The 18,452-nt window shown below is 37.8% G+C and overlaps 1 protein-coding gene across 1 annotated transcript; it reads left to right on the forward strand.

Annotated features, from left to right (window-relative positions):
• The first annotated feature begins 327 nt into the window (after positions 1-327).
• LOC141437603 (neuroglian-like) lies at positions 328-18,303 on the forward strand. Its single transcript, XM_074101040.1, has 6 exons — positions 328-453; positions 800-884; positions 3,915-4,041; positions 14,664-15,281; positions 15,624-15,814; positions 18,293-18,303. The coding sequence occupies exons 2-6, from the start codon at positions 824-826 to the stop codon at positions 18,301-18,303; spliced, it is 1,008 nt and encodes a 335-aa protein (XP_073957141.1). The 5' UTR covers positions 328-453; positions 800-823.
• Positions 18,304-18,452: the final 149 nt, after the last annotated feature.

Here is an 18,452-nt window from a genome sequence, read left to right on the forward strand (position 1 = left end):
TGTGACCAACATTTTAACAAAAATCTTGGAGGTGCCACATTTTTGTCCAGGTACAAGCAAAGCTTGTAAATAAGTTTATCTGTATTTCACGAAACAATTATGATATTTATTTTCTTTATTTTTTACGTATAAAAACTAATTTGAACTCGAGTCAGAACTTTTGTTATTGGAAATTTGGAACGCATCAACATCAACAACGTTCTCCAAACAGTTGTCTATTCTTTTGCGAGAGTGAAATACAAAAGCCGAGATATTTGAGGTTAGAGAAGGACGCGGTATTTGTCATGGCCTCATGCAACACTAGTTATCTATCATTGTCTATGCATTACCAGTCAGTCATTGAACCGTTTATGAACGAACGACAGCTAAAATCTCAAAGGCCCCGCCTATAAATCTGTTATTTTATTTCAGTTAGTTTTACCGCGATGATATTATTATAGAGTAAGAATTTAGGTAATATTTATGTAGTATCTTAATACGTAATAAGTTTATGCTCGAGTTGGTGTCATCGTTACAGGAATGCAATTATCGATTTACCGTCTCGTGTAAAAGAAAGAAATTATTTAGTTTTTCGTGAACCAGTGCTATTGGAATAGTTAAAGGCCCGGTGATTGCCTATTATGTTGTTGAAGAGCTTCTTGTGTCATAACAGGGCGGCAATTTAGTGATTTACTTGTTACTATTTTTAGTGGGTGTTGTCATTACGGGCAAGCTTCTTTCGGATTAGGTCATCGAGTGTGGTGAACATGTGTGCCGGGGAAATGTGTTGTGCTTAACAGTTTGTTTGGTTTCTTGTTAGATAAACGAGATAGCCGACTGCACCATGGGCACTTTGCTAAAGCTGATATGTCTGGCGGCGGTCGCGTTGCACACTTCGGCGCTCCGTAAGTATTTACATATTTGCACGTACCCTTTCGTATTGTTATCAACACAATTGTTTTGCAATTTAGTCCATTCAACTCTTAGCCCAGCCTTTATAGTTAGACTGACAATTCAGATGCCTGCAGAAAACCAAAAACTCAATAGCTATAAAGGGGAAAGGCTGTAACATGTAAACAACTCAAGTTTTTTCACTTAGGCTTAATTTTAGAAGCTGTATTTGATAACCTCTATTGGAAGGTTGACCTGTGAGCCTAATTTCATTGATAATGTTGACCCTTAAGTTAAAAATATAACCCAGAGCTTGTTTTATGAATGTAAGTTTGTTTACTTTTTAACTTTCTGTGGAATATAAAAAAGTGTGTTAAAGTAGACTAAAGGATCTCTCAACGAAATTGAAATGGTCTGTTATGATGCCGTGTTCCATTGTACCTGTATGATATGACTAGCTTTTGCCCGCGGCCTTGCCTGCGTGGGATTTGGTTATCATGCGCTGTTCCCTCGGGAACTGCATTTTTCCAGAATAAAAGTAGCCTATATCACTCTTTCACCCATAAACTATCTCTATGCCAAAAATCACATTGATCTGTTGTTCCGTTTCGATGTGAAAGACAGACAAACATACAAACACACACTTTTGCATTTATAATTATTAGTATAGTTCATATAGTGACTTATATGGGAAACAAAATTATATTGTTTTGGCCTTGCTGTTAAACAATTGCTAAGTATTAATGGCTTAGCAACCATATACACTAGCAGTCATAGTTCTATACACTTCAAATCTTTACCAAATTTTAAATATATAAAAGTGAGTATGTTTATTCCACTTTCTTGCTTTAAGTATTCAATCATGATAAAGTTTGGTGTGGTGATAGTTTGAGACTGTGAGAAGGACATGATTAGCGAGTGCAATCTTGCATCAGAATCCTCAATCTCAGTATTTGCAAGATTTAAGAGGTCTAATCCTGCAAGATCTTGGTATTTGGCGAGATCCCGCATATATCTACAAATAATTACAATTTCGTCTAAAAGCAGCTGGTCAATGTAGCAAATTAGCCATTGGTCTAATTAGCAAGTAGTCTAAGAAGCAACTGGTCTAAGTAGCAAGTGGCGTAAAATTCTTAGACTCAAAGTCGATGGAGCTTCACTTCGCGGAGCTCCTATTCCGCGTGGCTGAGGTGCTTCGCGCCTTGACGCATAACTCTAACCTAACCTACCTACCTATGTTTTTTCAAGTTTTCGACAAAAACAGGTTAGGACCAGATGCTTTTTACACCACCTGCTACTTAGACCAGTTGCTTCTTAGACCACTTACTACTTAGACCAGCTGCTTTTTAGACCAGTTGCCACTTAGACCAGCTGTTTTTTAGACAAAATGATACTAACCCGAATTATTATAATATACCTTCTTACATACATTATACAAAAATGCTCAATCATTTATATTAAAAAAACAATGGATTTTTCTGAAAAAAAAAACTAAGAAAACACAACATAATTAGCTAGTGTTGTCTGCCAACTGGCTTCGGATGTGTTGTGCCTTTTTTGCTACTGGGTAAGTGTAGAGAGTGGTACTATGCTTGTTGGCACCACTGATGATAGGCATTGACAGAAACAGATTGATTTCTTGTAAATTTTTTTATGACATAATGGACCAGTTACATGTGAAAGGGTGTTCTTGAGGGCGGGCTTTCTAAATCACTTGCTTGCAAGCAAAACATAGCATTTTGATACTTACCATATATTTGTTACCACCACTGTAATCAGTTACACCTATGTTTGCAAATAAATTACTTACACTTTGACTTTGACTTTGAATTTTTCATTAAGAGAGAGATGTGTTTTTGCGGCTATTGTGGATAGAGGCATATTACCATCATCATCGTCTGCTGGATGTACTGTAAAAATGTATCACTGTGCAATCTTGAAAATCTTGCGAGATCGCGCATTATTCGCGCAGTGCAAAATTAATCTTGCAAAATTGGTGCAAGATCTCGGTACTCCTAGACATGATAGTTTTTATACTTACCAGAATTGGATAGTTTTTCTGTGGAAAAGTTCTGTCATGCGGAGACGATCCTGGCTGAACTACCAGGATGTCACTACCAGATTATTGTATAGTCACACAATTTACATAAGTATGCCAAATTTCAAGACTACTAGAACTAGAAGTGGGTCAGAATCAACTTGCAAGATTTGACCCGCACATACATACATAGGTACATACAATATACATTGCAAGTTAAATAAAAGATTTTAAAATAAAGTTTAGCCTGTAGTAACTAGTAAGTCTGGTTTTTTTTAAATCTAATATTTTAACGAGGCTCCACATAAATGTGACTAATGTCAGCCTCATGGGAAGCCACAGTGAACCACATTAAACTCTGCCTTGGCCAGAGACAGAGTCTCTCTCTGTGTACAAGTGCATATCTAATGAATCTATAAATTAATATTGCATCACCTGACAAAGGCTTACTTAAGATCATATTCACACCTATATTATAAAAATTCACATGATCTCAATATTTTTCCTAATCTCTTTAATCTGGTTGCATTCCAGGAATCTGGTCACATTCCAGGGAAACAAGACTTGGACTGATTTTATTAATTACCCATTATACCAGATCAAATGTGTACTTTTGAAATTTGGTGGACTCTTTTGTTTTAATAAGTACAAATTCTGCTGATTTAAATAAATAAAAAAAACAAAAAGCAGCCTTAACTTTGGTACTGATCCTTAACAAACAGATCATCAGGGTTAATCAGTAAGTGTCAGAGCTCTTCTGTAATTGCATACCTAAAAAAACTTTCTCACTAAATAAAATTATAGAAAATTTACACATACTCCTTATATCATTTTTACATGTTATTTTGTTAAATTATTCTTAAGATATTCGAAAGGTAATAATTTATTCATTTACAATGAGACAGTAGAATTTTACTTTCTTTCTTATTGAGAACTTTGGCTTAAGATATAAACATATGAGCACCATGAAATCAACTTTATGGTCATATTTACTTTTCCTCACCAGAGACATCGCCCCCGAGGATCGTGAAGCAGCCTACAGTGGAAGAGCTGCTGTTCCAAGTGGCGCAGCCCGGGGAAGCTGACAAACCATTCATCATCGAGTGTGAGGCCGAAGGAGAACCTGCACCTAAGTAAGTTATTTGGTTTTACAAGCTTTTATTTTGATGACAGTTAAACCTTCACCACTGTGTGAGATTTTCCAGAAGGTAGAAGACTTATCCTATTTGTTGTTACTCAGACTTGAAAAGAAGAGGTCAATTGTTGTTTCTCAGAGCTGACATCTGGCAAAACTATTTGAATTAACCACATCTTTGATCTGTCTCTTGTGTAGGGAACTGATTGAACACTCATGAGACTGACATGATCACCTGGAGTGTTCAAAGTCTGAACAAACATTAAAAAAAGCTTTTATTTAACCACCCATTAGCATTAGCTGTGGCAAATTTAGTGTCATTTGGGAGGGGCTGGATCCTGCTGAGGACAGGTTTTAGAATTTGTCACAGAAGAATTTATGGCTTTGGGGAGAGGGCTTGAGCTTGGATCCAACATTGTCTATGAATTTATTTGGGTAAAATTTTGAGAGTTCAATTTCATCCACCTCTTAGAGACTTTTCTTAATATTTATTTATTATGTGAATGTAGACAGTGGAAGTAAAAAAGTTCATAGCAAAACTGAAAATGTGCTATGGCAAAGGTGTTGGTTAAGTATGAAAACCTACACATTATTTTTTACTTTTTACTGAGGTTTAAATATTTATTTTAATTTTAATATTATTGTTTTAATAACTTCCCTTGAGAGGACTGGTTGCCATAGGCCACTGCACTCCCAAACTCATAACATAACATTCTATTTGCTACAGCCAATACACGATGATTTTAAATCGGTGATCAGGAATAACAAAAAGCAATAAGGACGGTCATACTGAACAACTTTTCCCATGGGACCAATACGAAAATTGGGGTAAAAAAATCAGCTATTTCATAGAAAACCTCAGCACCTCACCAGCCTCAGTGAATGAAACCAGGGATTTTCCTTTCCCGATTTGTCTTTATCGCTTTTTGTTATTCCTGATCACCGATTAAAAATCACCGTGTATACTATTAATAGCTAATGGTTGACATAACTAACATTTGTCAATGAGTGTAAGTAAATATAACGCACCTTTATGCCAATATTATCAATTCATTATTTTTTTTACGCTTGTTGACTACTGTCTGCCATCCTTGAAACTATTCTTACTCCAGCCTGCATTGTGTATTGATGCAATCTAAATATTCTAAATAAATTCATCCAATTCATATTCGCCCGTCATAAATACTTTGTATTCATAGCCCATAAATTTATTATGTATGTATAACAATCGTTTGAAATTGTTTAAATATTTATTATGCATCCATTACCCTTGAGACACAGTATAAGAGTACTTCGAGCACTACATCGGAATTTTGGCGGACAACAACGGGAGCTTTATTCACGTGCCGAAACTGCGAGAATATTTTTATAATACTGCAAGAGGTACCAAAACTCGTTTCATTCGTAACAAATAAACTTATTTCCGTAAGAGTTCTAGTTACTTAACAATTCTTTTATATATTTGCTGCCGGAATCAGTGTGGCACAGTTTGTCTGGCTGGGCGTAATTTTTTTCTAACAAGAGTTCGTTGACACAATTATTTAAACAATGTGCACATAAATTATGGTTGAGTTGGAGATGCGGAGTACTTTATGGCACGTACAATTACTGTACTGAAAGATGCTCGTGGAAAGCTTGCTAAATTGAACCATATACCTTTGAAGCTAAGGGCTACAAACATTATTTTTGCAAAGAGTTAAGAGAGAAGATCGTAACTTTTAATTCAGTCAAATTATTACATCCTCATGAGGGATAAATAAAGAATATTTGAAATTACCGTAAATTGTTAAGTTGATACTTATAACAATACGTAGTCTTAACTGACATCATAATTATCGTTAGACCCTATTCATAATCATAAATTATTGTTTCGTGATTTCATTAAAACTTGAATAAAGAGGTATGAAATCAAACAGCAAAATTTATAAGGATTATTGAGATGATCAATTATTTAAATGCGTATTTTACTTAATTTGTAATCGTATATTTGCAGTAAAGAAGATTCGACATAAATTTATTCTTTCACTAGCGTTTATCCGTGAACCCTATCGGTCGGTCTAGCAGTCAAATTAAACTTCCGGGAATCCCGTAGGAATTCAACCGCTGGAGAAATGGAATAAACACCTATGATGTTATAGTTATTATATCACAGGGGGTTTATGTCCCGGTTTGAAAAACTTTCATTCGGCGCTGTTCAAGGCCGTCTTTCACCTATTAGAGGCCCTGGGCGCAACATACTGCATGCATTCGGTAAGCCTGATTTTCAGGCGAGAATTGAGTAGCTATCGGTTATCGTTTGTTAATGGAGTAGGGGCTAGGGGGCCCATCGCTGGGCCTTGGGCACGTGCGCAGGGTGCCCAGTGGGGAAGAGGGGCCTGGCGCTGTTCAGGGCCATAATTTCTGCTATTCCTTTAATTGATATTCCTCTAAAGAAACGTATAAGTACGTACCTACTATAACATATCAAGCTAAAATATTAGCTAATGCATCGGTGAAACTAGGTCTCAGGTCTAACATTACAAGAAAGGCTGCAGTGCAGTCAGCGGGTAATCCGACACCGCACTTACGCAGTTATCTCGTTAGATGCCCGTATGTCTGGACGGGGATTTCACAACTCATTGAGAGAAATGTCTACCGTTTGAATGAAAATATTGTTTCCGATTCTCTGCCCATACACCCCAGTATACACAGGTAGATAAGCCAATTAAAAAAAAATCATGATTTTTAATTGGTCATCAGGAGTTGAGAAATATTAATACAATCAAAACAACCAGCCTTTGATATGAAGGTAGCTCTTAGCACAACCAATGAAAATAGTCTGAAAATCTATTTTTTTTTTGGCTTCTGGCAGTAGGTACCTAATCATCTAACGCTGTCCACACTGCGTAAATTTTGCTAAGAATAGGGGCTCTGCTAGCATTGAATATTCATGGATAAGTACCTAAAAATGTATACGGAACCCTCGGTGCACGAGTGCAACTTGCATCTGGTGAGTTTTTTTTTATGACAAAAGCGTATATATTTTACACGATAGCGCCTAAGACAAGAGTACTTACGTGAAAGCGTGACTATTGTGAAACTATAATTCAGAATTACTTAATTTCAACATGCTATGCTCCCACTCTGCCATTAAGTTCAAAGACGACATAGAATGCACGTTTACAAGGTTATACAGGTATAGCAACTTATACCATTACAATAGACATTTATTCCATTTATGGTGACTATCTGCATTACTTACTTATACGCCACACGGTTATTTAAAGTTTGGGTTTCGTAAACAACTACTTTTTCCGGGATAATATGTGTAAAATGTTCCAAATTGACAATTCCATTTTTAGGGTTCCGGAGCCAAAATGGCAAAAAACGGAACCCTTATAGTTTCGCCATGTCTGTCTGTCTGTCTGTCCTTCCGTCCGCGGCTTTGCTCGGGGACTATCAGTGCTAGAAAGCTGTAATTTTGCACGGATATAATAATATATGTAAACTATGCCGACAAAATGGTACAATAAAAAATTCAAAAAAAAATTTTTTTGGGGTACGTCCCATAGACATAAAGTGGGGGTGATTTTTTTTTCTCATCCAACCCTATAGTGTGGGGTATCGTTGGATAGGTATTTTAAGCTATAAGTATTTTAAGGTATTTGTTTGCTAAGACGATTGTTCGATTCAGTCATTTGTTTGCGAAGTACTCAACTAAGTGCAAATTTTCATTAAAATCGGGCGTCCCCCCGCCTCTAAAATCTAAACCGGTGGGTGGAAAAATTTGAAAAAATTCAGGATGGTAGTAAGTATATCAAACTTACAAGGAAAACTATAACGGCTAAGTTTGCTTGAGAATTATTAGTAAATAGCAGCCTAAGGTATAAAATATACCTAAACTTGGAAGATTCCGTGTACAATGCGAAATCCTTCGAAAAATATTACTTAATTTTTTCGTAATGGTTACGGAAACGGAACCCTATTTTGGGCGTATCCGACACGGCGTGTTTTTTTCCCTACGTTTTTACGTAAAATACAAGCCGGGTATAAAATAAACTTCTTGGTAGGTACAGTCAAGGTCATAAATATATGTCACGTTACTTAAACGTCAAAAACATCTATTCACCTTTATGCCACTAACCATATGGTCGATGCATACATATAATTTGACGCTATGGCTGTATGTATAGATATTATGCCCTCGACTGTACATAATTAGAAACTCTCAACTATTTTATTTTTTTTATATTTTCAACATTTCAACATCTACAATCCGAGCATGTAGTAAAACAACATTATCAAAATTCTTTAGAATTCATTGAAAACAGAACTGTAATAAGTAAAATGTTTAAGATAAATTCAAGTCAAATTTAAACATTCAATGACAGCGCCAGCCAACGAAACTTAAAAAAAAAACCTCTGGTGTTTTCTTTTCAATCAGTGGGGTAATTCTAAGATGGTATGGACAAGTAATAGTTCTATGTGGGTCATGCGAGAGCATGGACCAAGTTGCGTGCGAGTGCGACTGGACCGTCGCAGCCGCAGATCGTAAAAGGTCAATGGCATTGATATCATGGACGTAAAAATAACTATGACATAATACCAACTATTAAACACGACAATGTGTCCTTCTTACTTAAGAGTTAGTAAAAAAATTAAAGCGTTGTTTGACTTAGGAGGCTGCGGGTACACTTTAGAAAATGGTTCGTGCGTTGCGTATAATAGTTATGAACAGTCACTAAATGTACTCGAGTTAAAACTTTGGAAGTTTATGAGAATAAAAAGTTGGGAGTTTATATTCTACAAGCTGCTTGCCCCGGCTTTGCACGGGTATACTAATGACGAAAATGAGACTGCAAGTATCTTCTTTCTGCCGCACTTATTTCTATGAAGATTTTAAAATCAGGATCGATTGGATGTTTCCCGGGAAAATAGAGGGAAATCTTCAAATATTGTAGGCAAACCTACATGCAAATATCTACTAGTTTGGGTATACTTTGTAGTATATAGTAATTCGTGCACTTGATTTAGACATATGTATGACTTGGAGTAATGACCTGGAATCAATGACTTATCAACAAGTATTTCACGGGTTTTATATCGATTATTTTAATATAGTTGCTAAGCAATTTATTCTCTTCGTAATGCAAGTATCAAGTATCTTGTATCGTGAAAAGCAATAAGTATTTTGTGGAAGATGAGCATTTGAACATTTGATTGTGCACACACAAACACATTTTAGTTATTTTGGAGTCGGTTAAATTTGTTGTTTTAAAATTTTTATTTATACCTTTACATAGTCTCTTAGCGTGTCTATTGCCTACTACGATAATATTAATAAATAGTCTTTTAACCGCTTATGTGTACTGCTATTGGTCTTAAAAATAATAACAAAAAACCGCAACGGGGAATATCCCTTTTAAATGCGTTTAAAATATTATTTTAGTAGGTAGTTAAGGGCTAAAGATATATTTTAATCATAAATTAAACAATAGAAACCAAACGAATCATTCTGTACAATACCCATATATTTATCAAAATTGACAACCGCAAACAAACCACAGGCGCAATAGATTGACACAAACAATTTTAAATCAAAATTGTCTGGTTCGTTATGTTTGTGATACACAGTTTCATTTGAACTTTTGAAAATTAGCGTTCTCCAAAAGCTGAAGAGCAATCTAAATGCCTGAATTCGTTGTGTGAGTCACGCGTTAGAAGCAAACGTTACATTTATGATTCAAGATTTGAATTGATGAGCATTCATAAAAAGTTGTCATAGTGAGATGATTATTGCCAATGTTCAAGAGTGGCTCATTACGCAAAAAGGCAACCACCACACTAACCCCCTGTTTCAGCATCCATTGATTAAATTTAAATTTATTTGACGGATAAATGTGGTGCCGTCTCTGTTTGTTTTGTTCGAATTGTTTTTTTAATATTTTTGGTAATAGACGGAGACGGCATCACATTTATCCGTCAAATAAAATTAATCAATGGATGGTGAAACAGTCCCTAAAGCCTAGTTTAGACTTACAAGAAAACTCGTACAAGTTGCATTTCATTGCGAGGCCGTAAAAGCCAACGAGTTTGTAGTGGTCAATCGAGCGCCGCAATGTAATGCAACTTGCACGATTTTTCTTGCAAGCCTAAACTCGACTTAAGAGTTGAAAGAAAGTCGTCATTAAAGTTCGTTATTCTTAATCCTCAATCGACGACCGCAACCATTATCAGCAGTGTACAAATTTAAAAGAAACTTCCGGTCGTGCGTATTAGTGAATTAAGTTGGCTGTAGCTTGGTCCATTTACTGCCAAAGTAAAGCATGAAAGCATCACATGTCCCTATCCGCACTACGCCTAATCTCCGTTACATTACCGTCGTATTAAATGTCACGTCAGCACATCCTGGCTCGTATGACGGCTGCTAATGTTAAGCTAAGTGCTTTTAGCTAACAGTCTCAGATACCATGACGATAATTGCGTCACTGGCGACATTAAAAAAAAAACTAGAAATGCTCATGTATCTAAGTTGTTTTGTTAGGTTTTATCGCGGATGTATAACTTTATATTTGTTTTCTGACCATCTTAGTGTAAAAGGGGAGGCTTTATGTCTATGATAGAGTCGTTACTGTCCCGTTACCTGTGCGTGCATTTTTGTTGCCACCAACTTGGTATGCGATGCGACCCGCGAGAAATTTGCTCTTTCCCAAGATATTTCATTATCAATTAAGATTGTTTTTTTGGTCCAGTGGTGGTGTGGCGGTATAGCCCGTGGCACGGAATGCCGAGGACCTGGGTTCGATTCCCAGCGCTGGTCTATTTTTCTGGTTTTTCTGTGCATCTATGTTTCAGTTTGTATTTTCGATATATTTTATTATCGTTTCTTTAATCGCATAAGAAGTTCCGCATTATCCCTTACGCTCTTAAACTCGTCTTACATATGCCCGAGATGACAATTTTCTATGAACTGAATAGTTTATTAAAGGCTCTTCATTAAAGTCCAATACATCTTTATTTGAAGGATCTTGTTATAAAAGATACAGCAACAAACTACCACAACTCTAGCCTACAACCAGCCACAACCACTTAGGAGTGAGGTGACATTAGCGATTGAGAGTGTTTTAATTGAAGTGGGTACTCACTCAACATTACCAGAGGCTCTATTGTTTAAAAGCTGCTGCTGAATATGTGCATACATATTCAACATTTTTCTACCGTTTGATAGAAAGAAATGGTGAATGCGTTGATGATACCAAGTGCCTTGGACGATATGGATGGCCTCAGTTTCTGTAAAATCCACTTCATGATTTCATGTCCTTTGCTGCAGTGAAGTCGCTAAAGCTTCTGACGTGCTAGGTATATGTACATATGATAATTATATTCCCCCACCCCCCCACGTGGAGACCCACTTGCTCGTTTGCCATCCAGTCGAATAAAAAAAAAAAAAAAAATATTCATTACTCAAAAAATATATTAAATTTTGCTGATGATGTGATTTGAGTTGGTGTGTCACCGCATGCAGTCATCTCTGGAGGTCCGAGTGATGTCATTAGCGATTGGCATGTCCCGTCCGCATAATGATACGTTCGCAACAACTATTTACAACAGATTTATTAATATAAACAATAGCTTTTATCACTTGTGATTCATTGTCTTATAATTTATTTGGAAAATGTCAGCGAGCGAGCAAGTTTTACTGTAATTGGCTATTTGATACCACCATGAACTAGAACTGACATACTTTATTTAGTTTGTTTTACTTTTAAAGCTCATTTAAATAAGTATGTTCTCCAAAAAACACGATTTAACAAAAAAACTTTGAGTAAAGTTCGGTCGCTCAGGTCAATTCAATAGTCTAGTTTAAGAGGAAGGAAGAGTGTTGAACTGTTGAGTTGACCACACAATTAATTTTATTAATTACGTATAATTAATATTAAAGTAAGGAAGTCACAGATTATGGCAATAAATAAATAAATAAATGATACTAATTCAGTACCAATTTACAGTTATTTGTTTTGACCTGTGGCATACATACATAGGTTTCACGTAAAGGGTAGTGGATGTAGCCCGGATTGACACATAAAATTACCTCTCCAGCAGATGAAATTGTAATTTTACCATGAGTTTTTCGGTGAAGGGAAGCACTGCGAGGAACCTGCACACACCTGCGAAGCAATTCCATGGTGTATGTGAGTCTTCTTCTTTTCCTACGTGAGTGATGGTCCCAATCCGAATTGGGCCACATACACAAACCAAAGCCCAAGACTTCGGAGAAGACTATGTCCAGTCTGAAGATGATGATACCATTACTATAATTAGGCTTCATTGATGTCCTTAGCAATATATATATTACGTTATTTAGCCTGTCGGCTTAAGATTTCCTCTTCTAAGTTAACTAAGTTTTGATTCGTCATTGTTTAGTTCTGTTATTGTCTGCGCGTGGTCTGAGCTAATACTTTGACCAATTTTTCAAGGAACAACTTGACTCACTAGTATTTCTTAATAAATAATTTATTTCATAACAAAAAACCGGTCAAGAGCGTGTCGGACACGCCCAAAATAGGGTTCCGTAGCCATTACGAAAAAAATAAGTAATATTTTTCTAAGGATTTCGTATTTTGTACGGAATATTAAGTTTAGGTATATTTTATACATTAGGCTGCTATTTACTCTTAAACTACTTATAATTCTCAATAAAACTTAACCGTTATAGTTTTCCTGGTAAGTTTGATATACTTACTACCATCCTGAATATTTTTTAATTTTTTCACCCACCGGTTTAGATTTTTGAAGGGGGGCGGGACGGGGACGACGACGCTCGATTTTAATGAAAATTTGCACTTTAAAGTTGAATATTTTGCAAACATATCACTGAATCGAAAAATCGTTTTAGCAACCTTTTAATGATTTTAAAAGACCTATACCTACCAACGATACCCCAAACTACAAGGTTGGATGAGGAAAAAAAAAATCACCCCCACTACCCTAAAAAAATTATATTCGTGCAAAATGACAGCTTTCTAGCATTGATAGTCTCTGAGCAAAGCCGCGGACGGACGGACAGACAGACATGGCGAAACTATAAGGGTTCCGTTTTTGACATTTTGGCTACGGAACCCTAAAAACACAGCAATACAGTTATGAAACCAATGCGCTGTAAAATTCAATTATATTTATATATACAAGAAACACAAAAAAACACAAAATACAACTATTACATAACTTACATTTCTAAATTAAATGTGGTACAGTCGCCATCACTTTAAGCTCCGTAGATGGAAAACTAATTGGATTGGCAATGATCGCAAAATTTACATCGGTGAAAAAAAAAAAAGTGCGATGGAGCTTGCGTTCCGCGGCGCGTCATCCTGGATGATGCTGGATGCGTAATATAATTATTACGGGATACGAATATGATGCAGTGACTAAGGAACACGTCAACGCTTAATAAAGTACGAATACTACGCGTTCATAACGCAGATCTCCCTTCTTTTATTTATAGCCTGACCCATACCTCATACCCACTCGCGCTGGATATTTGTAGGTCAATAAGGACTAATAAATCGCGCCCAGAGCTTCATGACGTAATCTCTTTTTAGTGCCAAATGTTCGTAAAACCGTCTTTATTAAAAATGTAAACGTGGTTAATGTTAACTGTACAGTTAATCACGATTTTTGGGGTTTTTTCTTGCTTTGTTAAGATCAAAGAGAAACATGGTTTGTTACGTCGTTTTTTTGCATTTCTTTACAATTAACTATAGCTGACATAATGTAATGTAATACAAGCTGGTTGTTTTAATTTTTCTAAGAATAATATTGTCATCAGCATTTGTTTTGAGTAAACTAAATAAATGAACCAAAAGAATTTCCTTGCTCACCCGCGACCTTACGATAGCTAAGCTTATGCAAAATATGCGTGTTCATGCAGTTCCTCCACCTCCTCACACAAACCCATCACACACAAATCACACAAACCCATCTATCACCCACCACCACCACACTACACTGACGCGTTTCGAACTCAACCAGAGCTCATCTTCAGAGTGACACAACCGTACACCATGCTACCAGTTGTTAGACTCAAAACAAAAAAAGTCTTTGTCTTCAAATGTGCACTCTCACTAAAGGACTCACTTCTTTGCAATCACTTTCTTGGAAGGTGTACTATCTCAAAAAGAGCATTTCCCAATGAACACATTTTTAGAAAAAAGCCGTATTTGTTTGTACACATACGTATAAACGCCCGGTGTAACAGACTTGTACCTACATTTCAGGAAAGTATGTATGTATTTTGGAAAAAAATAGTTATTGGGCCAGTGCACATAACCCAACTGAATCCGTATTTGTGTGCGTAAGAGATTCATTCTCTTGCAAGCATTTTCTCTGTTAATTGACAGCACTCGAGTCGGAATGAACAGAGGAAAGGCTCATCGCACCGCTAGTCGTGTGTAGTCGTGACTGGGTCGTACGTCCGTAACAAACGGTTGTGTTACAGCTTCCGATGATCAACACTCACAATATCCCTTTCCAAACAGTATACGTTAGCTTAAGAGATAATTTTTATGTTGTGCAGCTTGTGTGCTGGGCCAACAGTCTCGCAAATAAATTTGTCTAATCTTACTTCTTTGTCCGCAACAGATACCGATGGATAAAAAACGGCAAGCCGTTCGAATACACGAGCTATGACAACCGAATCTCGCAGCAACCGGGGCGCGGCTCGCTGGTCGTCACCAACCCCAAAGACGAAGACCTCGGCCAGTACCAGTGCTTCGCGTACAACGAATGGGGCACCGCCACATCCAACTCGGTCTTCGTCAGGAAAGCCGAGCTCAACTCCTTCAAGGAAACCGATGGCTCCCAGAAAACAGTCCAAGCCCAGGAAGGGTTACCATTCAAACTCGCCTGTCATCCTCCGGACGGTTGGCCCAAACCGAACGTATACTGGATGTTACAAGGCGACCAGGGCCAGCTGAAAACCATCAACAACTCGCGCATGACTCTCGACCCGGAGGGTAACCTCTGGTTTTCAAATGTGACTCGCTTCGACGCCAGCTCGGATTTCGCATACACTTGCGCTGCTAAGTCGCTGTTCAGGAACGAGTACAAACTCGGTAATAAGGTCTATTTGGACGTGCAGCAGACGGGGATATCGCCGACGCTTAACAAGCACGAGCCTGTCCGACAATATACTACGAGGAGGAACGAGGTCGCGCTCCGAGGACGGAAGGTCGAACTCTACTGCATCTACGGTGGAACGTAAGTAGATCCTTATGAAGTAAAAGAAGGTTAACTTTTGTCCAATTCAAAAGTAATAAATGTAAAGCAGGGTATGGGGGAGGGAGGGGGAGGATAGGGGGAATTAGGAGAATCATCTTAAAATAGTCGTCCTAAATATTTTTTAAAGTTCTTTTTAGACTTTAAAACTTCAGCCACCCCTCATAGCTTTTATGGGCAAGGAATCTATCTAATAGAAGTCTATTGTATGTTTCTGGCACGAGAAAATATTCGATAACTACTAATGCCTGGTCAATTCCCCGACAGTGGGAAGAGTTATCTGCATCTTCGTCCTAAGTCATCTGACGGATGTTTTCCCCTTAGGCCGCTGCCACAAGTCGTCTGGAAGAAGAACGGCTCCACCATCCTCTCCTCGCACCGGCTGACGCAGGACAACTACGGCAAGACGCTGGTGATCCGCCGCGTGGGGTACGACGACCAGGGCTCCTACACTTGCGAGGTCAGCAACGGCGTCGGCACGGCTCAGACTTACTCCATCAACCTTCAGATTAAAGGTCAGTACACTGTTGTGGTCGCCACTGTTTCACATAGAGATATTAGACCCTGGCCCCTGTACCGATCCTACTAATATTATAAATGCGAAAGTTTGTGTGTGTGTGTGTGTGTGTGTGTGTGTGTGTGTGTGTGTGTGTGTGTGTGTGTGTGTGTGTGTGTGTGTGTGTGTGCGTGCGTGCGTGCGTGCGTGCGTGCGTGCGTGCGTGAGTGCGTGCGTGCGTGCGTGTGTGTGTGTGTATGTTTGTTACTCCTTCACGCTAAAACGGCAGGACGGATTTGGATGAAATTCGGTATGTAGATAGCTGGACATCTGGAATAACACATAGGCTACTTTTTATCCCGATATTCCCACGGGATGCAGATAAAATCTCGAAATAACAACCGCTGGGTTTAGAGTCATAAAATTTGGTATGTAGGTAGCTGCACGTCTGGAATAACTCATAGGCTACTTTTTATCTCGATATTCCCACGGGATAGGGATAACATTTTGAAATTTAAGCCGCTGGGTTTAGAGTCTTGAAATTTTGGACAGTTGTTCTTTACACAACCTCGACGAAGACCACGATATAGATTTTGGGAATTCCTAGGGAAATTTTATAAAATCCCGGAATTTCAATTGTACCAGTTCGAATAGTTTACGCGTGCGAAGCTGCGGGTGAACTCTAGTAAAATATTTTTTCTTATACAAATAAGTGACAATTACGTGGAATTGTAGCACTAGTATTCGCACTTGTATGGTAAGTTTATAATTTGACACCCATAGATAGTGAATGCGAGCGAGTCAGCGCGCGCGTATTCAATATGGCCTCTGCAGCGCCAAGATCGAAAGCAGGATTATTAGCAAGAAAGATTTTGGTTGCGGTACGGACAGATCTAACAGATACCTATTTATTTACACCCAATACGCTTAATATGCGGGTCATAAGGTGGTGTTCCATGGACACGTAGCGGAGACTTTTAGAACAATAGAAACAGTCGATTGAATTGAGAAAGAGATGATGTTATAACTACCTATGATGGCCATACAAAATCTATGGCAGATACGTGTTTTGACAGCTCATAAAAAGTACATCAGTTGATTGGTGGTGTCATCATCCCTATTAGTGGAAAACCTGGCTATTTTTTTTAACCAGAACCTGTTCTTTATTTTTATAAGCAAGCAACCACTTATTTGACGTTAAAATTTGTAATTCTATGTAGGTTAGTATCGGACTCCGCTCCCTAAACATTGCGGGTCACGGTCACTTATGACAATGCCCAATTTGTAGAACATTACATGGCAGTCTATAATTAAAAGGCGTGACACTCTCTGCCACAACGTAAAGTGAAATTGTTGGAGTCGTCGGAACGTAGTAACGAGCACGGGTGACAATCGAGACGAGACTTCGAGCATCCGTTCCTGAGCACGTACAGTCGCTTAAAAAGATTTCGGTGTCCAATTTTGTCCACTCTAGTAGTCGAGCCTTAAATAGACTGTAATTGTACATTGTGTCTCAGGCTGTGTTTCCACCGGGAATGTAACGGATGTGGTTTTATCGGAACCGAAAACGGCACCAGGGGGCCTACCATGATCTTTTCATAAACGATCCAAACGCAGAGCAGTTCAATTTAGGCACCTAAACTGAATCGTCAAAATTGGTACCACGACGTTTATTTCTCAGAGCTGAGTCTCAATCTTTGGTCTCAATGGTTTACAAGTGAATGAAAGACTGATATTGTCTCTGGTCCGAAACTGAAACGCTAAGTCACGAAAGGGATGCCGCTATATGCAAACCAAATATTGTATACTAAAACCTCTTTATTTTGGAAAACCATAACTCTATGTCATTCCGTGTTCTTAGCAACCGTTGTGTTGATTACAAATAAAATGTTTACGCTGTCACTAATCCACGAGTCTCTTTTCTCACTGAAAAAATAGTTTTATCAATGAGGAGTTAAGAAGCAAAATGTCGTGAGTACCGAAAAGTTATAAAACTTGAATAAAAGTTTAAAAGTTCTTGAAATTTAAAAATATTCCAAGTAAAACACTTCAAATTCCAAAAGAATTTACACTTATACTGAATCGCTAAATTTGACACTGAAGCGAATCAATTCCCACTCAAGTTAAGCATCATGGTACGAAAACCGCTTGAAGTGAGTGAATGAAAATGTCTGTATCGCTGTCGCTGAACCGTGCTTGAACTGAATCGCAAAAGTAACGTCGTGGTACGAAATAGCGATGCAGTTCAGTTTAGAGCCTAAACTGAATCGTATTAAGAGAGCGTGGTAGGCCTCCTGATGTTTTCAATTTAGTTTATCGGAACCAGAAACGGAATGTGTGCGAGGAATGTGTTTGTCATGAACCAGTAGAAACGCTTAATTTACCTATCCTCGCACAGCGCAGCTCTTGTGGAAACGCAGCCTTATGGGCGGTAAATAAGTTATTACGAACTAGAGTCTATTAGAAAACTTTAATGAGTCGATGTTCGCAATTCCAGTACCGCAATAGTGTTTCATCAATTGTGTCAAAATAAATAAAGTTTAAAAAGAGTAATGAACGATATACAGAATGGTCATTTGATGACATAATTTTTGGTGAAATTATATATGAATTATTTTTTTGTGATTGTAATTTACAAATTGAGCTTACGTTTGGTT

Source organism: Choristoneura fumiferana, chromosome 18 (genome assembly GCF_025370935.1).
Source record: "Choristoneura fumiferana chromosome 18, NRCan_CFum_1, whole genome shotgun sequence".
NCBI classification, from domain to species: Eukaryota; Metazoa; Arthropoda; class Insecta; order Lepidoptera; family Tortricidae; genus Choristoneura; species Choristoneura fumiferana.